This window comes from Thermobia domestica, chromosome 12 (genome assembly GCF_964235325.1).
Source record: "Thermobia domestica chromosome 12, izTheDome1.hap1.1, whole genome shotgun sequence".
In the NCBI taxonomy this organism is placed as follows: domain Eukaryota; kingdom Metazoa; phylum Arthropoda; class Insecta; order Zygentoma; family Lepismatidae; genus Thermobia; species Thermobia domestica.
In genome coordinates, this window is record NC_137465.1 from 129,903,906 (window position 1) to 129,926,527 (window position 22,622).

General features: G+C 36.4%; 1 protein-coding gene across 2 annotated transcripts in view; it reads left to right on the plus strand.

Annotated features, from left to right (window-relative positions):
• The window catches only part of LOC145666650 (alpha-galactosidase MYORG), a 172,398-nt gene that overhangs the window by 112,135 nt on the left and 37,641 nt on the right, over positions 1 to 22,622 (plus strand). Inside the window, exon 1 of one of the 2 annotated variants that reach the window (XM_081734102.1) lies at positions 15,902 to 16,278. The exons of the other annotated variant lie outside the window; for it this stretch is intronic. Coding sequence (XP_081590228.1) covers positions 16,234 to 16,278 — 45 coding nt within the window. The 5' untranslated portion in view covers positions 15,902 to 16,233. Of the gene's footprint in view, positions 1 to 15,901; positions 16,279 to 22,622 lie in introns of those variants that run through there. 2 annotated transcript variants of the gene reach the window in all.

The following is a 22,622-nucleotide window of genomic DNA, read 5'->3' on the forward strand; positions in this document are numbered from 1 at the left end:
AACCAAGTGTTCCCAATTACTAGTGAATTCTGTCTACAGAAATTCACCAGTCCCTGTCCCCTTTCATTTCTTTCGCCTAAACCATATTTGCCTACGATACTATCTTCCTGTTTTTGTCCCACAACTGCATTGAAATCTCCCATTAAAATTTTTAATGACTTGGCCCCTCCTAACATATTCGTGGCTCCCCAAAGCTCTGTGGCTGGTTTTGAGCCTGCTCTGTAAGTGGTGTATCAACGGACGGACGTTAGAAGGGTGTAGCCAAAACGTTTTTAGAAATGAGGAGATCGATCGAATTAAGAATTATATATATATTTTAGACTGAGTCTAGTGTTATGCAGGAACGCATTTGGCGCTAGCTTAATTTTTGTAAAGTATATTTTTGTTCACGTAAATTGATTGAGTGGAACAGAGCTCATAACGAGTCACTTTTTTTTAAAACTAAAATTTACTTTTTTTTTTAAGTTGGTCACTAAAAGTTACTTTTTTTCAAATTTGTCACTAAAAGATACTTTTTTGAGAGGGACGATAATGTCTGAGACGAAGAAATTCGGAAATAGGCCAGAACTCGTTACACTTACTCAGGAGCTTTTTACATGTGCTAAGTCTGCTTACCACATAACTACAAAGCTTACTCTGAAAACCTAAGAAAGGAGGAAGCTCAAAAAGAAGAAGGAAAGAAGAAACAAAACAAACAAAGAGAGAGAGGTGATGGAGAAATTGACAAAACAAAAAAGGGGCATGATGAAATTTTGGTCACTTTTTCGTGTGCTTTGCCCACTTTTGGTCACTTTTCAAGTATTTACAAGAGACCAGATCACTATGAGCCCTGGGATTTTTAAAATTAGGGTATATTAAAGAAGACAAAACAGAAAGATACAAAATATTTGTAAATTGAAAAACTGGATTTCTGAAAAAAAAAATAAATCAATGAATAATTTTCCTATGAAAGATATTCAGAGCCAATAACGCAGCCAGGAAGGGGCAGGAACGGACATTAAGAGATCAAATAATATTACAACAATTAACGTTAACAACAGCGTTAGAATATTAAGATAATGAAATTGGAACTATGTACGGTATAAATTACTAAACGAATGTGATTTCATCATGGGACGAGGGAATTTTTCCTAATTAATATTTTTGAAAAAAATCACCCACTAAAACTTGCTGGGGTGAAAAGAGAACCCTTCCTTTTAGGGACACCCCTCATTTACGGGCAAATAATGGTGTTCCACCGATGTCCATTTTGAGAGGTTTCACTGTATTACTTAGTTTCATAATAATAATAAATGCTGAAATGTGTGAACTTACTTTATTGAACCTACCAGTGCGAAGAGCTGATATTATTATTATTATTATTATTATTATTATTATTATTATTATTATTATTATTATTATTATTAGTAGTAGTAGTAGTAGTAGTAGTAGTAGTAGTAGTAGTAGAAGTAGTAGTAGTAGTGTTGCAATAGTTGCGTAACAAAATATACTGTTTTCTTGTTTGAGTTTGTTTAAAAATTATATCACTATTCTTAGAACACCCCCCCCTTTTATTTTGAACACCCCCCCCAAGTAAAAATTTCTGGCGTACTTACTGGGAGTACATATTTTCACCCCATGAACATAATGATAAACATAATACATAATCATTAGTAAATATTTATTATTATTGTGATTAGTATTGTGACAGTAAAGTAACACACGTGAACTTTTGTTAATGTTACAGAAAAAAATCATTATCTGCTTTCGTTAACCCAACACAGTTTTCATGAACATAACGTGCAAAATTTTCACAAAGTCTCACGTCCTTTACAAAATTCTGTGCACACAGAAAACAAAACCAGCTTGTGCACCTATTAGAACGTTTGCTTGTAGTCCCAATCCCACGCTGTGTCCCAGTCCCAACTGTTGATGTCTTTGCGCGTGTTCTTTGCAGGGGTTTTTCTCCTTGAGGTAGACAGAATGTTGGCAAACGCATCTGTCCTCTAGTTACGATTTCTCTGTGTAGCTGAATCGCTATTATTATCGAGTTACTGAAAGGTGGCCTCTGACAGATAGCTGCACATGTTGTAAACAAAACGAGAGCTGTTGCCGATAGTTGAGACGACTTGTTAAACGTCTTAAGTTTGTCGCCACAGTGACTGTCACTGTTGCTGTGCCTCTGGCAACAGCGCCTCCAATACTCCAGGTGCTCTACCTAACTGTCAGAAGTCACCTTTCCTTGTGCACACAGTAGAATCGGGCGTCTAATTGGTAACAACATGCTGTGTGGCCGTACTTGTAGACTGCTGGTATATATTGCTTGGCCCACGTTCCAATTTCGCCACCCTTTGTTCTGCATGGCGAAATTGCAAGCATTTCCAAAGACTACACAAATGGAGTGACAATATGACTCCCAATGTACAATACACAACGTTACCCTTATCATTGTAGACATAAAGCACTCGTCTTCACAATGCAGTACTTACCACACAGCTTCAAACTTTCCTTCTGGAACAATGGACCGCACTTTGTTGCTCTCGATCTTATAACAGCACTGCGTTTTATCACATTCTCTGACTGCCTGTATTGAGCGTCTAGCTCTACCCATCGAAATGGGACAAAACATGTTCATCGTGCGCTATCTATCTATACACTTGCCCCATCTAACGACTTATGCCAACTTGTTCATAAATACAGGCATCTGGCAGAATTGCAAACATGGCGGAATTGCACACACCTACCTTATATTTTTGAAAGTCTATAGTAGATTCATAATATACTTATTGTAGTCTGGGTTCTTACTGCTCCTCCTTTTACCTTCTAGATTCGTCACTGCCAGAAATTCAGATAGTTTGAGATCGAATCAAGGAATCTTTGCACTAGAGGTGAACAGTCTATAATTGAGCCAGCGTCACTCCATTTTTCAATTGTAGTTAATATCGCCATATCACAAGTCAAAATTATCACATCCTAACTTCAAATATGAAACATTAGTGCCATGTTGTCAATTGATATGCCACAAAAGTGACATATTTCTCAGCTATAAAGTGACATATTATGAATGCTAATTGCTGAAAAATTTACAGGTGCAATGTATTAATAATTAAGAAACTTACGCGAAGCGTACGCTACGACCACATGCCATTAATAATAATAATAATAATAATAATAATAATAATAATAATAATAATAATAATAATAATAATAATAATAATAATAATAATAATGGCTTGTAATAAGGTTCACACTACGTGAAAGAAATCGTGATTTGAGAAAATAATCTGAATGGCGGAAGGCCCACGTGAAGAAGTATTTGAATATTTACTACATTGTTCCAGAAACGTTTTGTACTTAACGTTTTCACTCGACAACGGGTACTACATTGCAGAAGACTCCCATATGTTGTTGCAAGCTCTATTTCTGCATCGCAATTTTAGGTCAATAGGTTATGCTGTACGTTAGACCCTTGTTAATAAACTCTGCTCTGTATTTTGAATATATCATTAATCACTTTGATTTTATATAATGTATATTTCTTCACGGTATAGGCAATGATTAATCTTAGTTGCATTTGTGTTAATGAGGAAATACGTTTCCTTTATTGAACGAGGAAGAACTTTCCTTTTAGCAGTTCACTCCAAACAGAATTTCCTTAACGCTAATTACAACGACATTGAGCTCAAAATGCAAGGACGAACTAAATAGAAAACTCTGTGTAGTGTTATATCTTACAATATTTAATACGCCGCTAATATCCATAAGGGTGAAATTTGAAGAACTTGTTTTGATAAGACCAATATCACTCCTATAAATTAAACAAGGAATAGGCAATATACAGTAAAAGGTTGAGTTGATTTTTAGTTTAGCGTCCCTTTCAGCAGCGAGGCTATATGAGACGTGGACCTACTGATTAACGTGGAATCCGAACCACATGAGCTCCCGCCGGGAATCGAACCCGCGTCTCGCACGCCAAAGGCGCGTATGCTAACCGCTTAGTCACGAGGGAGCTCTACAGTAAAAGGATATAACAACCAGTAAACCAACTCTTTTAAAATAATTGAAAGAAAAAATCTTCTGCTATTACTGGGAGGCAGTAGCGTAAGCAGAGGGGGGTTTTGATCTTTAACCCCTCCCTCGTACAAGATATAAGAAAGTAACCATGTATCAAATTAAGACTGAAATACAAAAATCCTGAAACGACATGAGCTTGAATCTCTCTTAATGAAATTCTGCGTACGCTACTGCTTGGAGGTCACTAACCGCGCAAGTTGAGAAGTTTCCACGCATCTCTTCGACTTGGTATAAAGATAATCTTCTATTCATTTTCATTACGCCATACCTTCTGGTATTATTTTAAAACAAAGCTTAGCATTGGATTCCGTGTTCAATTCCAAGTGGGAGAATATTAAAATTTGAACGCATTACGATGGTTCAGATTCCATCTTAAACTGTAAGTCCACGTCTTACATAGTTACAGTGCTGAAAAGAACGTTAAACTCCAATCTAATCAATCAATCAAAGTACAGAATTCTAAAGAATCAGTTCATCTATCTCCCTTGTGTGATGATGCCCTTATCTCTTCTATTTTTGCCAATATTTTCGGGGGCACATTGGTTTAGTGGCAAAGCGCTCAGTTCTGGTGTGAGGAGTCTCTGTTTACCCCAGGCCAAGTGAGCTTATGCCGAACAACATCATATCCTTAAGTATTCTCGGGGGGTTTGTCTTTCCTCCCGCATTTTCATTCCACCAATTTCTTCATAATCATTCACTTACATTAATCCTCCTTTATCCTGAGGATAAATGGTATACATGTAAAGAGCATGTTCCCAGTAGTTTCTAGAGATGCTCATTTTGCGATTGTGCTTCATTTGATCTCAGGCTAACTATTCTCATATATCGTATGAGACCCGCACTAACGCTCGGGCTCACATTCTTTTGAGCTCTGGGTCGCCATCCTTAAAGACGCTCGAATTCGGTCGATCTTTGGCTCAACCCTCCTGCAGGTCTAGTGTGCTTTAGGTGCATGTGGTTTTGGGAAAGCACAGAAAAATTAACTTTACAATCTTCTTTAGCCTAGAAGGCACAAACGTGGGACGTTAAACTAAAATAATCATTTCAAATTTAGATCTTCGATTCATTATCCTCATTGACCTCATGCTCATTATCTTCAATAAAGCTTGTTAGGACTCGGGCTCTGGCTCACTATCCATTTATAGAGCTTTCACTAAATGAAGCACGTCTCAATTGAGCTCTAGAGCCGAGTTCGAAAATTTGTACATCTAGTACCGAAGTTCAACCCAACAAAATTTCTCCATTCTGTTCCACATTGACATTTGAAAGGCTTTTTTTTTTATTTTCTAAAACTTCTCCATTCTGCTCCACATCTATACATTTTAAAACCTTTAGTCTTTTCTAAAATTTCTAAATTCTGCTCCACATCCCCATTTTGGAAGTCTGTATTTACTATTTGGTCTAGGAATTAATTCGTGCGGGTGGACAAGAGATGGCGCAACGAACGGAGCGTCCCACAGTTCCGTGTATCCACACATGTGTTGCAAACCCCTGTCATCGCGTATCGTTCGTAGTATAGGGCAGTGGATTAAAGCGTCAACAACACCAGTTTGTAGTTAAGTGAACATGGCGCAATTTGTGCCTGATAAAGTGTTTTTGCGGGGTGTCCTGCTGCATTACTTTAACATGCAGAAAAGTGCGACTGAAAGTCATCGTATTTTGGTGGAAGTGTATGGTGACCATGCTCTAGCTGAGCGAACGTGTCAGAAGTGGTTTGCACGGTTTAGAAGTGGTGATTTCGGCTTGGCAGACCAAGAGCGAGCTGGACAGCCAAAAAAATTTCAAGACGAAGAATTGACAGCATTGCTCGAGCAGGATTCGTGTCAAACGCAGGAACAACTTGCAGCAGCATTAGGCGTTGATCAAACAACAGTCTCCAAACGCTTGAAATCCATGGGAATGATTCAAAAGATGTGACATTGGGTTCCACATGAATTGAAAGACAGAGACGTTGAAAGACGAAAAACCATTTGCGAATTGCTGCTTCAACGACAGAGCAGAAAGGGGTTTCTGCATCGAATTATTACGGGTGATGAGAAGTGGATCCATTACGAGAACCCTAAACGAAAAAAGGCCTGGGTGAAACCAGGTGAACCAGGTCCATCACAACCAAAACGAGATATTCACTGTGCAAAGGTTATGCTGTGCATATGGTGGGATATGAAAGGTGTGGTGTACTATGAGCTGCTGCAACCGGGTGAAACTATGAATGGAGAACGTTATCGACGACAATTAATGCGTTTGAAGCAAGCTCTGGCCAGAACACGACCAGAATGGGAGAACAGACGTGATAAACTTATTGTTCAACATGATAACGCTCGCCCACATGTCGCAAAACCGGTCAAAACCTATTTAGAAAATGTCGGATGGGAAGTTTTACCCCACCCGCCGTATTCACCAGACGTTGCTCCTTCGGACTACTACTTGCTCGATTGCATGAACAACGATTTGATTGGACAGCGGTTTACTTCTTCAGAAGATATCGAAACATGGGTCTCTGACTGGATCGCTTCCAAGGATGAGGACTTCTTTCGCCACGGAATCCGTACATTGCCTGACAGATGGGCGAAAGTGGTGGCTAGCGATGGACAATATTTTTCTTAAGGTATTTATGTCTTTTGTGTTTGTACTACAGCTTCAATGTGTGCGTACCAACCGCACGAATTAATTCCTAGACCAAATACAATTTCTCTATTCTGCCCCATACTGACATTTGAAAATCTTTATTATTTTCCAACATTTCTGCATTCTGATCCATATCCACATTTTGGACGCTTTAGACTTTTCTAATCGCTTCTGCTCACTGTTCATTTAGCACGATAATAATCTATCTATTAAAATGCTACAAAAGCAATTAAAAGCGTCTGAGCTCCAACCTATAACTTTGGCTTTCAAATCTTTCATTTACGGTTATGTGTAATTTTACGTTTAACAGAGACAAACAGTTTGAGTATTTGTACTTTAAATAGTCTAAATTAGTTAACTATATCTTTTTCATAAAGTTTATGATATAAGTTTATTGTTCAAAGCCTTTGTATTTTAATAAGCCTTATCTAAAATCAATGCATGGGAATTGTGCTTCCATCTTCCGAGTTCTTTTAAACTATGCTTATATGTTTGTGGTAAATCCTTTCGACAATGAGATCTCGGAAACTACAGGCTCTAGAAAGATGACGTTTTCACTGATCGATTGGAAATTTTGCGTAGATTGTTCAGTTTTGTTGAATATATATATATAAAAAAAAAAAAAACATGGTCATTATTTCTTTGTTACATTTTTAGGGTACACTGGAAGAGTTGAAATTAAAAAAAAAACTAAAGCATCATATCCTATGCGTTATACATTCCAACACCACACTGCTGTATATTGGGGTTGTATATGTTTCATGGCCAAATAATAATGAAAAGGAAGGATAACCATTTCTCGACTCTAAGATAAATCTTTATTTTTTGAGCGCTTTGCCCAATGAACATGATATATAACTCACATTATAATTAATTGTATATGTAATGTATTTGCTTATTGCATACTGCATGCAAGAAGAAAGACAACACTGGTCATACATGAATTAGAAACTCTAACCGGAAGTAGGCTCAAATCTTGCAAACGGTGCAAGATATTGAGAAAAAATAATTGAAAAAATCTCCCCTTTATGATACCCCTTGCCGATTTTTTTAAAAATCAAGACGTCTTTCACTTGTGTCTGTAAAGGGACATGTACATATATTGTGAGGAATGAGAAGGAGATTTATGCTCATATGCGAATGATGTGCTGTGTAGAGAGCGCAGGTTCAGCTAGTGTATATACAAAACTTTACATCAAGACCATCTAGGTGTTTTTTTCCTCAGCTATTTAAATTGCTCAAAACTATGCTTTATCTTCTGAAACCCTTTTCTTCGTTTGTATGTTTGCTTTGATTTTTAGTTCACACGTTGTTTTACTAATAATACTGTATAAACAGGGTGCGAAATCCTGGGAAGGGGAGGGCGAATTCTTCTCATTTAATATTGTTGGAAGAAAATTTCACCTCACTAAAAAGTTACTTGGCGTGAATAAAATAATACTATTGTCAGAAACTTGCAAATTAATTACAGTAATTCATATATAAGGCTAATTGACATATATTTTAAATGTAGACCTAATTACTAGATGAACTACTGATTAACGATATCCTAATCTTACATAGTTCAGTAATAATGAGCGTTCAGATGTGTGAACCCTCCATACCGAAATATCACAGTACGAGAATTTTTTTAATACTTGTCTTTCTTTGCTTTTCCCTTTCTCTCACACACTTCTTCTGTAATGATTTGGCACCTGCAGGTTTCGGAAACTAACAATTTCCTTTGTCCTGACCTAGGGGTAAAATATATATATATATATATATATATATATATATATATATATATATATATATATATATATATATGTATGTATGTATGTGTGTGTGTGTGTGTGTGTGAATAATAGGAAACAACAATTATTACTATTTTGAAGTCAAAGGATCAAAATATGTTCACCTAAAATTTCATAATCATATTGCAACTAATAAAAATATTATACCTATCTGTGCAAAACTTATCGAACGCCCTTTAAATAGAATATATGATGGGAGCTCACGTGATTCGGATCTTACGTTAAGCTGTACGTCTTGGTTTCATATAGTCTCAGTGTTCAACGGGACGTGAAGTCCAAATTCAACCAAGTACATTACACAAATGTGTTGCCTTTTAATTGTATTTTTGTTTAGACTGCATCCCATCCATTTTTGTAAATTCAAAAAATCCTTGCAGGATACGTAGAAACTCAGAACCACTTGAAGTTATTCTTTTACTAGTTCACAGTAGCTTCTGTTCCTGACAGTATAACACAATCTATGGAAGCTGCAGGTAGATTGATCGAGACAGTGTTGACAGACGAAGGCTAAGATGATAAAGACCTAAACATATGATTGGAGTCTCAAGTTAGATAGATAATAAAAGAGTCAACTTCTTGTATTTCTCTCTAATTTCTTTTAAGTTACATCCTTGGCTTGCGATGTTAACAGCGTGTAAGAAATCTGACAAATCAGTTCCTCTAATTATTATTATTATTATTATTATTATTATTATTATTATTATTATTATTATTATTATTATTATTATTATTATTATTATGTACTATCTTATAAAAACATGTTAAAAGTATCCAGAACTATTATTTCTTTTATTGAAGAAAAAACAGAAAAAGTCGTTTTCCGAGGAAAATAGAAACTTATAACGGAAAACTTAGGGGGAAAATGTCAGATCTGGGAACTCTAAGATAACTGGTATGCTTTCAAAGCCGCATGCTCTCGGCTTCGACCCTCGATGAAGGTATTAAGCCTCAGATATTAAATTCATTGGTTAGAATCTCACAATATGAAGATCTTGTATTATTGTAGCCTCGGTGCTGAAGAGGGATGTTAAACATCGTCATATCAACCAATTATCTGCTCACTTATTCTGCTTTATGTCTTTCTACTTCTATAGGTGATATGATCGCTTCATTCCAGTCACTTTTGTCCTTTTTGTGGGGAAAACTATTAGTATATAAACTTATTATTTTTATAATGTTTAACTGTTCGTTATTTCCATTGTCCTCACGATTTTGATGTAAGTTTACTTGGGGTCTATTGGAAGGATATTTTGTTCTGGGCATCCCCCTCAATTTTTATATGCCAGAGACGCCCATGATCACTGCAATCTAAAGATGCAAATTATGCATCACTAATTACGTGCTACCTCTTCCAATATTATTCTTCCATCACCGGTAGGTCACTTACAACATATTTAGAAATTTCTATATATACTCTGATCCTTAGGGACCTTCGTCTTGATACAAGAATTATACTATTAATTTTATATTTCTCTACCTACCTTATTTTCTTCCATCATGCCTTCTACCACGTTACTCAAAATCTCCGTTGAAGTTATGGTAAAAATTGCTATTAATAAGGTGTCACTGTTATGCGTTTTGTTTAAAACTTTTGTCTGATTCAAAATGGCGGATTTGAACATGGCCGCCATCAAGGCATAGATCTAATATTTATCCACCTGCTTTTTATTTAATTATTATCATTAACACAAAATTTACAAGGTGGGGAAAATTACTAATACATATGCTGCAACAATATTTAATTTCCCTGTAACTTTTACCAATTGCGCGTAAATCAAAATTAACGTCTGTTCTTCTGATTAAATTTGCGCCTTAAATCATGTATCACATGACCCTATTCCTATTTTAAAAACTTAACTTTAATTCAAAATGGCGGATTTCAAGATGGCCGCCGCCAAATATACCCTTACTATATGACTTCCCCCTAGTCCTATTATGTAACCATATATTTGTTATTTACCTTTTGTCGTTACAAGAGGTCTTACAGAGCTTTTACCTCCAACTGTATGAAGACTATTTTGTACTTCCATGTGATGTTCTGGTAGCTGTATCTCCTAAACCCCTGGAGCTTCGCACCTACAACTTCACTGAAATACTGACCACATTTAGTACTACTTTCTCATATGTGTCTCAGTGAGCAACTCGATTCACCCAAACGTAAGGTTTACTTGTCAGATTATTTTCACAGCTTTCCATTCTCTTCTGACAATCGGATTCTTCTTCTTCTTCTTTTTTTTTTTTTAATTGAGATTCCACAACAGCCATATTATTTGAGAAGCAAATATGCTAGTCTTTCTAGTTCCTATCAAATCAACTTGTTTCCTAATTAAAGTTTTGTATGCTACTCTTCTAGATAGTAAATAATGTTACAGAAAGGAATGTTACAGAATTTTTGTCGAACACTTCTTCCGACTTCAGTATCTTACATCATTTCTTGTATTCCAACTTTTAATGGCTGGTTCAATGTGTAAGTTTCTGCCGAGTCTGGATTTTTATTTCATTTCAAGTATCTTTCAGTTTACATAGTTGAGGAAATTAAAAACATTTTCTAAATTAACTAATAGCATTTTCTAATCATTTACTTCATTCGATGGAAGCTAATTGCATCTTTGTGCTGTGTCTCCTTCAGATCAACTTCCTTACTCCTTCGTTTATATAATCTCTCATATTTGAAACTGAATTTCTGTAGCGTGCAAAGTGAAACTACGTTACCGGTAGAAATGCAGTTTAGATCATTTGGGATACACTGCATCAACCGATTCGAACGAAATCCGTACTATAAAATATGTGCCTATAGAAGGCACGCTGATCTAAGTGCCCTAACTAGTCTATTTCCTCTCAGCTCATGTACTATTTGCGAAATCTCAAACAAAATTTGTCTTTGCTTTATCTTTAAACTTTCCAGTGTCTCAGTTGTTGTCTCTTACTTCCTGACTGTATTTTTCAGTGGAATTGCACTTCAGTCAGCATATGATTTGACTTGACAACGTTTCTTCTTCTTTCTTTCTCACTATTGGTGTTCTTGCAGCAAGGCAACGAATAGATTTTTTCCCTAGAAAATGCAGGTTTTGGAATAATTTAAATCTTAACTAGACAGGCAAAGAAGGATGGGTACAGGCTGTTATGTCTATTCCATGGAGGAATCGCCGCTGAGATATAGCATTTACTTCCGGAGCGGGAGACGCAGGTTAGATTCCCGGCAGGAGCTTATGTGACTCGAATCTCAATTTAATCTGTAAGTTCACGTCTTATATAGCCTCGGTGCTCAACGGGATACTGAATTCTGTTCTTCTATATCTTGACATTCTTCACAATAAGTAATTCCAGCTACCTTTCACGAAATTTTTTAAGGGACGCGCCCCCTGTGCTTTCTGTCAGAGACTCTCGTAAGAAAAATTAAATGCATTTTCGCCTCATAATGTGGGAACAAAGATGTAACTCACTGTTATCTCTTCACTTTTTTCCCATTCAATAAAGCCGCGAAAAAAATGTTTTTTGAAGCATTTTTTCTAACAGTTGGATTTCTATATGTAACTACAATTCAATGTACCTTAGCTCCTGGCAGAGGCAAGTCTTCTCTGGAAGTATGTCTGGAAGAAACACTGCATACATTTAAGAAACAATACCCACTTGTTCATGAAGGAATAAAACAAGTTTAAATATGAATTAACGAATTTGAACACTGCTTTTGGTAGCATACCAAGAATTGTCAAGTTCAAATTGATTCAACAATTTTGTAATTATTCATAAGGGAATATGTAGGTAGTATATATATATATATATATATATAATAAAAATAATCTATTTCTCAAGAAAGGTATTAGAGCGAGAAGATATGATACTCGTTGCTAGTATCGCACTACTATTAAACCTTTAATTTATCTCTTTCACACCTAGTCTTTTTCTTATTAAATCAAAATGACAACATACTACATAAATAAAAAATACAGTACGAGATTATGTCCAATTAATCATTTTTTACTGGTTCCACTCGAAAACTTAAATGCTAGGGGTATGAATTTAAATATTCATACTACGTCCGGGTACAGGTAAGTTTTTGTTTTAAAGAATGAAGCATTATCTTGATCTTTTATATTATTTTATTTTATTCAAAAACTAGATATTTGGCAAAACGAAGGAACTGTCTATGAAATGCAGCCATAGTTCTCGTTTAAAACTCAGAAAACTACTCGTGAAGGACCGAAATCAGAACCCATCACATCCTAACTAGATACAAAAACATGCTAAAATATGCTCTAAGTTTAAGGGTCCTGTGGCATAAGTTTCTCTGCCCTCGCTAGCGGCACAGCTCCACTTAGCCTTCACTTTAAAAGCAATTCCTTCACTCAAAAGAAAATGCTTGGCCTATCTACACAGGACTCCAGAACTCAAGAGAACCTGTGAAAAGGATACCTGACTAGAAAACATACATGATGATTGGGTATGTAAAAAAAAAAAAAAGTCTCTTTCCTGAGACTATAAACTATCTAAATTGGCCACCAACAGTTAGGCCTTGCCCGAATAACGGTCTCGCTTTAAAAGAGACCAGAAACTTATCTCTTTTCCAAGAGATAATCACTAATATAGGGTTGGGATCAGAGAAACAAAAGACAATCAACTTATAACCCGAGAAACAAATTTTCGAACCAGAGGGGGGCCTCGAACCCAAAACCATTGTAGTTCGAGAATATAATTCCTTAATAAACCTATCCAAAGGATTAAAACATATCTCAAAATTCAAAACCTACTCAATGCATATCCCCACTTCCTCGGCGGGATTAAAAATCAAAACCTAACAAACAAAAAAGAATTCTTCCCAGAAAACGATTACTTTAGCTATCTACCAAAGTTCCTATTCCCTATTCACGGTCATTCCGGATAATCATCCTACTCTGCCAGCCTTAAACAGCATAGCTAAAAAAAAAGAAAGAAAAAAAAAGATCCATCAGACATTAGATTCTTCGGTCGAACGTAACCATGTGGTCCAGAGTGTTAGTAGAAGAATCCTGACCAAGCGAACGAGCTTGGTTTATATACGATTCTACTTTCAGGTGACAGCATCCAAGAACGAAAAGATTTCCAGTGAAAATTCGTTACTAATTTCGTTCAAGTAATGAATTCGTTAATTACCCAAGTTTGTTACTAATTTGAGAAAACCGACGCTACCAACCTCCCCCCCCCTTGAAGTCTTCTCAGTACATCAGCATGGAACAGTGTACTTAGCTAAGAAGTAAAACTTAAGAAATAATTTCTCTAAGATTATAAGCAAGATAGATTTTTAAAAAATGAAAATTATTTCGTACAAATAATATACAGATAAAAGTATACAAATTAAATAAATATTAGAACTTATAAACTATAAATATATATGTATTTAAATAATTCTCCAGGCCTGGAATTAATGTACCTTAAATTATATATATATATATATATATATATATATATATATATATATATATATATATATATATATATATATATATATATATATATATATATTATAGCCCATATATAGCCCAATATATATGTATATATATTTATACAATTAGCATATATCAAATAAGTGGAACGAAAATGTCCACTTACAGTAGCAAATAAGTGGTGGCGTCAAACATTCTCATTTCCGCAAAAAGAGAGTTGAAAACTCCCCAGTTGACAATTAAAAAATTGAAGTCTGTGACACTGATTACTACATTAATACTATAAGACAAATATCAGTTTGTGCGTCATGCTAATCCTAATAATTTATTTATTCAACAATCACCACGTACAGCTCAGAGGCCATTTTATAGTGGATATCTAACAGCAGCAATGATAATAAGAATGGAAAGGATTTGAGAAAGTCTCAGCCAGGGCCTGTTTAAAGGTGCCATCCCGGCATTTGCCTGATAGGACTGAAGAAAACCCTGGAAAACACCAGTCAGGATGATCGACAGCGGGATTCAAACCCGTGACCTCCAGAATGCGAAGCCAATGCTCTACCACTTGAGCTACTTCGCTCACGCTAATAGATGTCGCTATTTGTGCTATCAGTTGTTCAAATTGTGCAGCCAATTTGCCTATTTAAAACCACTAGCTTAGATGCTACTATTGTTTGCTATTTGAAAATACAGTCTTCTTCTTGTTCACCTCAACCATAGGTTGGTGGGCAACATGGATATTTTAAAACTTTTCTCTCGCTTGGGAGAGCTGTTTTATACTTTGATAAGGCATCTTCTTCGTAACTGCATCTAGATATTCTATCCTTGGTCTTCCTCTTCCTGGTTTTCCTTCTGCCTTTCCCTCTATCAGCACAGTGATCCAATCGGAGTGCCGAATAAGATGGCCAAGCATGCTGTTTCTTCTTTTTCCTATTATCTTCATAATCTGCCGTCCTTCATTAGCTTCCTTTAGTACGTCTTCATTCCTTTTCCTTTCGGTTTATGATATGCGCAGCATTCTGTGCCAACACCACATTTCAAATGCTTCCAGCTTGGATATTTCAGTTTTTCTCAATGCCCACGTCTCTGATCCGTACAGCGCCACGCTCCATACCAGTGTCTTGGTAAATCGTTTACGAACGTCCAGTAGGCTCTCGTTAATCCGGCACGTTCGGGACCACAATCGTAATGGGTAAGCGATTTTGCCGGATTATTGAGCGTCAGTATAGTTTTAACGAGAGTACAAAAGGTAAATCGCTCTAGATAAAAACGTAAACGATTGAAAAGTGTATTTTTATGTGTTTATTCTGAACCCGTGCAAGCGATACAAATATCCTACAAAATATTTTGTCATTCTAGCAGCTGTGGAGTGTACAAAATTAAATTCAGTTTCAGTAATGAATATTTATTTAATTGAATATTCTTGCAGTAGTAATAAAAACACACACTACAAAAGAAAAAAATTAACACAGTGCAATGATATTTAAAACAGGTTGTAAAAAGCTGCTCTATGGAAACAAAAAATACACATGAGCGTTACTTTTTTAAAAGTCTTTTATATCACGTTGATTCCTTGATTTGCACGTCTTCTTCACAAAATCGTCACGAATTATACACATATTTATGAGTTCTGCAGAGTTGTAGCGTTTGTTGGAATCCACCCGAGGAAAAAAAAAAGTAAACTCGAGCGGTGCCGGTTTACCGTTTGTGCCGAAACCGTAGAATACCAGATTAAAGTGCGTCTACTGTATACGCAAATGTTTACTTTTAAACTATTGTAACATTGGCAGTGTCTGTTATTGCTACTATTAAAGTATTTGAAATAAAATCATTATTACACAAGAAACAAGATAAAATCATAATCACGCCTCTGTGAAGACCCACCAAATCGAACCCCTCTGCCGCAAAAGTATTCCTACTGACGCCACTATGAACATGTACAGTACGTACTTTTGCAACTGACTGTACACACGTAATATGCCTGACCACTTATTCCATCGTTCACAGTTAGTTGGTCTGCTCCAGCTGCCAGCTGATAGGCTTAAACGACTTAAGGACGTGAGGGGAAAGGGGAAATAGTTGCCAATGCGTCATTGAGGAAAAGAGAATGGGTTGGAGTGAGTGAGTGTTTGTGTTGTGTTGTTTTCCTCGTGCGTGCTTGTGTGACTGCCGTATAAAACAAATAAATCTTGTTTGTGCTGGCAATGATCCTTTTCGATGTACTGACAATTGTTATGTAAATCGAAAATGTGACTTCGTGGTGTGACAAAAACAGTTAACGCTGAATTTACATTCTAATGGATTAATGAAGTGGAGTGAAATTCCGAAGAAAGGCTTACGACATGGCGCCTAGCTCAGTAGACAGAGTCGGAGAATCAAACGGCCAGGTGAGGCTTTGTATACAATCGGAAATTCAATTTAGATGTACGTACAGTTGGAGTTTGCATTCTTCATCTTTACCCTAAAGCACAGTCAGTTGCGAGAGCGGGTATCTTTATTTAGTTTTGAACAAACGTGACCTATATAATATAATAATTATGTATAAAATGTATATATCAGCCTATAGGAAACCAGAACATCCCACTAGTTGATAAAACCGTATTAACTTATACAGTATATAAAAATGCCATCGTTTGATGCTACAGATTAGTGGTGATTTCAGATTCCCTCCAAAGATATATGTAACTAGGGAGTGGTCAAGGGATCTCAGCGACCACCTTCAGTCTCCTGAACAGGCCCGCAGCCAACCAGGCCCCCTAGCCCCCCTCTAGTTGCGGGGCTGCTCCTGATATTTTCATTTGTTCAGATAAGAGCTTTCCAACCTGGGGGAATTTTTGGTATAAAGTCAGAATATTAAACGAATCAAGAACTTCCAATGAAACGTTACTAAGTTCCTTCTTTTCGTTCAGCTTATTAACTACATGATTGAAACGCTCATTTCTGTAAGTTGTGATATCAATAGTGTATCTGTTATAAATAAGTAGCATCATTTCAAATTTTGCTCAAGGGTACAAAATTCTCAATTCATACAAAATTTGAGCTATTTTTTTTTATTGGTATATTACTACACAATTAATTAAAACCTGCATTTCTTAAACTCATGGGGAAATGACCCCTGCCTTCCCCAAATGACATCCCTGTTCCAAATGCTGTAAGAACGTGTAACTGAGACAGTGTGATGAAGAATACCTAACAATTAGCAATGTCATGTGTACACCACGTGAAAAAGTGTTTTTTATGATGTGATACAGTGGCGTAACTAAAGGCTTGGGGGCTCTCCCGCAGACAGCGTGGAGTGGGGCCCATTCCCTGATTCCCACTTAACGATTTGGGGGCCCCAGATGACTTGAGACCCCTCCGCAATGCAGGGTCTGCGGGGCCCTTATTTACGCCCTTGGTGTGATATTTTCTCAAATATTAGTGAAACTGAAATAGATATTTACAACACTTCCGGTTTTATTAGCGAGATTAGAGTGGAAATAGAATATATTACTGGAACGCTTAATCGAATACAGGAAACTGCATCTCGCTACCTGGTGCTGCTTTCACTCTAGAACGGTCAGTGTGTGTCGCTTCTGGTTTTAGTAGAAACAAAGATGGATGTATTCTTGATTTGTTTAGTCGATTGCATGAAACAGTTTCTCTCTGTCTAGCGATCAACATTAAATTCGGAAGTAATTTCTGCCACTTCCGGTTTTAGTAGAGATATTAAAGTAGGGATGGAATATATTCTTGGAACGTTCGAGTGTAGAAAATCACTTCTCGCTCTCTGTTAACCGTTTTGCCTCTATAACGATCATTTAAATCAGAAAGTGGTTGATTTCTGCCACTTCCGTTTTTAATACAAAGATTATAGTGGATGAATACATTTTGGGATGGTTAATTGATTGCAAATAACTGCTTCTCAGTATCTGTAACCTTTGACTGCTACTTCCAGTTTTTTTAAAAACAAATATTAGAGTGGATACGGAATATATTTGTGGGACGCTTAATTAATAGCAGTAAAACGCTTCTCGCTCTCTCTTACCGTTTTCGCTATAGCGATCACTGTTGAAACCGACTGCTACTTCCAGTATTAATGCTCGTTATAGAGCAAAAACGCTAACAAATATTGGAGTGGAGATGGAATATATTCTGAGATATTTAATTATTACAGAAATCCGCTTCTTGCCATGTAATGCGTTTTTTCTATGACGATCAATGTTAAAGCGGAAGTGGTTGATTTCTACCACTTCCTGTCTGAGTATCGGGCTCGAAAAGGACCTTGATTCCTAACTTTTCACCAAATTTGGTGATGATAGATCAAGTAGTTCTCGAATTTGTCTCCCGGGATAGACGGACGGACATGGTAAATACATAAATGAGTTTAGTTAAACCAGACTTCCTAAAAATGGGTTTCACATGGTTGTAGCGATATCCCATATTGGAGTGTTTGATATATAAAAAAGAAGAAAAAAGTTAAAGGGTATCATCATAAAGAAAATGTTGGAAAGCACTGATATTCGTTCAAATAAGTAGCAGTGTCACGTGTGCACCACATGAAAGTTTCAGGTGTATGGCGTGATACCGTATTTTCTCAATATTAAGACCGGAACTAGTAGTAGATTTCTACCACTTCTGGCTTTGGGTAAAGAGATTAGAGTGAATATGGAATATATTCCTGGAACGCTTATTAGATCATATAGGGTTTTCGTAAAGTATGGACGGATTTCATTTGCTTATAATTTACATAAAAATGTTCATATTGAAATCAAATAAAGTGCAAACGGTAGCGGAAGGATTAAATTTTTACCTGTAATCTGTTGTCTGTGGTTGTCTGTAGAATTCCGAGTTCCATGGACCGTCTAGGAATCGACTTCTGTGGGCTGTTGATGATGCTTTCCCTTACCTTGCTCACTGTTGCAGGCGATGTTGGCGGCCTCCCACTTCGAGGACGGTCCAGGACGCTTCCTGTCTCCAAGAACTTAGCATGCTACTTTCGGATTGCACTCTCAGTCGGTGCCGGCTTTTTGAACTCTGGTGAACTTTCGACACACCAGAATTGGTGATTTTAGCTCTGCGTACCACAGAACACATTGCGCTTTCTCTTTCACGCCATCTTTGAAACGGTAAAAAAATAGTCTTCTCAGAGGAGTTTTTCATTTATTTATTTCTTTAAAAGACACACACACCAATACAGCTTACAACTTACTTTTAACAGTCAACATTGAAACAACAATGAAAACAACAATGGATGGAATTTGGTAAGAAACTGACCCTTGCCCCCCCTCTCCCTCTCTCAACGTGTTCAGAGTTGCCGCTTATCTAACAGTGTTGCCAACTAAAAATTTAATCCTTCCGCTACCATTTGCACTTTATTTGATTTTATTATGAGCATTTTTATGAAAATTATAAGCAAATTAAATCCGTCCAAACTTTATGAAAACCCTGTATATAACTGCTTCTTGTTATGAATCACCGTTTTCGCTATAATGATCATTGTTAAAACCGGAAGTGATTGATTGATTGTTGCTAATTCTGGCTTTAATAAATTGATTGTAGTGGTATATTCTTGGGACATTAAATCGATTTTAATAAAAGTTTCTTTTTAGCCCTTATCGTTTTTGCTGTATGTGGATCAATATTGAAATTGGAAGTTATAGTAGTTGAATTCTATGACTCTCGGTTCTTGTAGAGAGTTAAAAGGTGGAGATGAAATATGTTCTTGAAACGCTTAATTACGGTAATTGCAGGAAACCGCTTGTCGCTATCTATTACCATTCTTGCTCTATAGTGATCAAACGTAAAGGCCGGAAATTGTTTGATATCACTTCCGGTTTGATTTGATTTGATGTTTATGTCCCTTTCACCAGCGAGGCTATGTAGGACAACTTATTGCTTAACATGGAATCCGAACCACGTTGAGTTCCTGCCGGGAATCTAACCCGGATCTCCCACGCCAAAGGCTTGTACGCTAACCGCTTAGCCACGAATCCTGGTTTGAATATCGGTTCCACAGACGAACTTCATTTCTAACTTTTGACCCTCTACACACTGAGTCATCAAGTTGTTCTTGAGATCTTAGTGTTCTGGCTACGAGCTTGTTTCGCCGGGGAATGATGTAGTACTGAGAAAATGTAGTAACACAATAAGCACGATCGGAAATAGGCCTATACCCCAATGACCCGGGCCGCCTTCGGAAATAATCAGTGCTACCGGTTTATTGCGCTACTTAAGAATGAGGGTCCGCGATGGCTCAGTGGTAGAGCGTTCACCTCTTGTGCATATGGTCTTTGGTTCGATCCCATCTCGCGCCAAGTGAGCTTTATGGTGGACAAATACCATATGCATGTGTTCTCTCGTTTCCTTCCAACGGGTTCCCCGGGCGCCGGATTGGGTGGGCGCAAAATTGGGCAAATATTTGGGAAAGTGTTTTGGGGTCTTTGATCGGAGGCGCTAAGGTGAGTTCTTGTCCCGGGCGACGTATTTACGTCACTGCCTACTAGCTCTTTAAGTTTTGAAATTTTACAGTCTGCGTAAAATGAATATGCTATTTTCTTTTGCCCATAACTATACAAGAATATACATCTATTAGTTTTGTTTTGCACTGGAAGACATTCAAAAGATTTTCTCTACTTTAAATTGTTTCACAAAAAGGATTGTCTATATTTATTTTGAAACTATTGAAGGTGCCTCAATTAAGGCTGAAGCGCAAGTTGTACAGTTAACACAGTTAGCCTAGCCGGCATAACTATGGGACGTGAAACTTAAACAGATGTCCTGTAATTTTAACATATCTTTATTTGTAGTCTTGTTTGATTTTCATATTATGATCGTTTCAGGATGGTCTCTTTCCTATTTATTTATTTATTTATTTTTCATTTCTTACCTTCAAATATTGCATAAATCTTATCCTTCCCGTGAGAAGAACGGGTATTTCAGTTTTAAAGAGTTCTATCACATATTTCATATCTGTGTTAAGGAGGTCAAAGTACACATCAATACATAAATTGATCAAGGTTGGATGAGTCTTTGAAAGATGCATACGACATCGTGTTTTTCATTGATTTTAAAAGTGAGCAACTGAAGGACGAAAAATACACAAGTTTTAATTAATATTGACTTCAAATGAATTGTGCATGCACTTACATTTCGCCAGTGACAAAAAAGCAACATAAAAGAACAACCTTGTTAATCGTGTACTATCATCATGGTGATATCAGTAATGTTAATATTAATAATAGTGTTGATTGGATTATTGTCAAGTACAATGCACAGTGTTTGGCTATGTTTAATCGAAAATGACTAACCTCTAACTATGTGATTTATTTCCTAAGAAAAGTGTGTCATACGTTGGACCTTGAGTTTCATATTCTTTTGATCATTGTTCATTCTATGCAGCACATTCCGTTGTTCACTTTGTTATTGTCCAATGTTTATGTAATCGTTTTTCTTGCTTATTTACGTTACATGATATACTGAAGAGCACTGAAGAATTCGCTGAATGAAACGTCCATTAACATTAAATACAATCATATGATTTTTTTTTCAAATGGTCAGTGATCACTTTGCCAAGTGGGCTCAAGTGGGAGTGATCATTTTTGGCACACAAGGTTGTGGTTTGGATCTAAATTTTGAGTAATGATTATGGTCAGGAACGCCCGCAGGATTTTTTCCAAGGGGGAGGGACAAAATACCGATTCCAAAGAGAATGACACAAGCATAGTCGCGAATATACGCACACACATTTTGATGCGGATGTACACATAAAACATAAAATAAAACAACAATTATTTAAGCATTATTCCTATTAATTGCAATAAATAAATTACTATATACTATCTATATGTTAAAATGCAATGTTTATATGTTTGTGGGCCTTATGCAGAGTCGTTTTGACGTATGTTTAGCGTCATACTAAAGGCCTGAGTACTGCAGGAAACATATATTAGCCGAACTCTTTAGTATGATACCAAGGCTGGATTAACCCATCTGGAGGCCCGGGGCTAGAAAAAATGTGGCCCCTGCTGTCTTCACCTAATACATTTCTGTGAAAGTACAGTAGGAAAGTTAACGAAATATGTTTCTTATTTTTGATCATATTTTATTTTATGATAATTATTGTATCCTCATGATTCTTTTTAGATATCAGTTGAGATTTTTATCAGAATGGAGGCCCGGGGCTATAGCCCCCTAAGCCCCCCTCATAATCTGGCTCTGTATTACACTAATCACGCGTCAGAACGACTCTGCATGAGACCCTATATATTTGTGGCCAATTGTACGACGCAGTCTCACATTAGTTTCATTAAGAAAGTTTATATAGTAGTATATTTAAATATTATCATTAATTTGCATATCAAAATGGAAATGGTTTTCTTTATTTTCATATATTATTTATATTATTAATTAACTTAGAATCAGATTTATTTTTATTTCCTAAGTATTGGTAATATTATAGTTTATATCGAGAATGTAACTATAGATATTGGATTTCATATATAGAAAAGATAGACTCTAGTGAGTTAGATTTTTTTTTAAGGCAAACTTATAGAAGACAACTAAGCTCCAAAAGGTCAGTCACCTATGCTTGGTCAGCCTAGCCAACTAGATTGTGAGTTGAAACTAAAAATTACTGTTTTATTTCTGTTAAGCAGCTATAAGAATACTGTATAGAACTAAAAAAAACATAAAACACCCTGAGTTGTAACACTACCGAAAAGGCGACAGAAAGTCGGATATTTGTCTATTG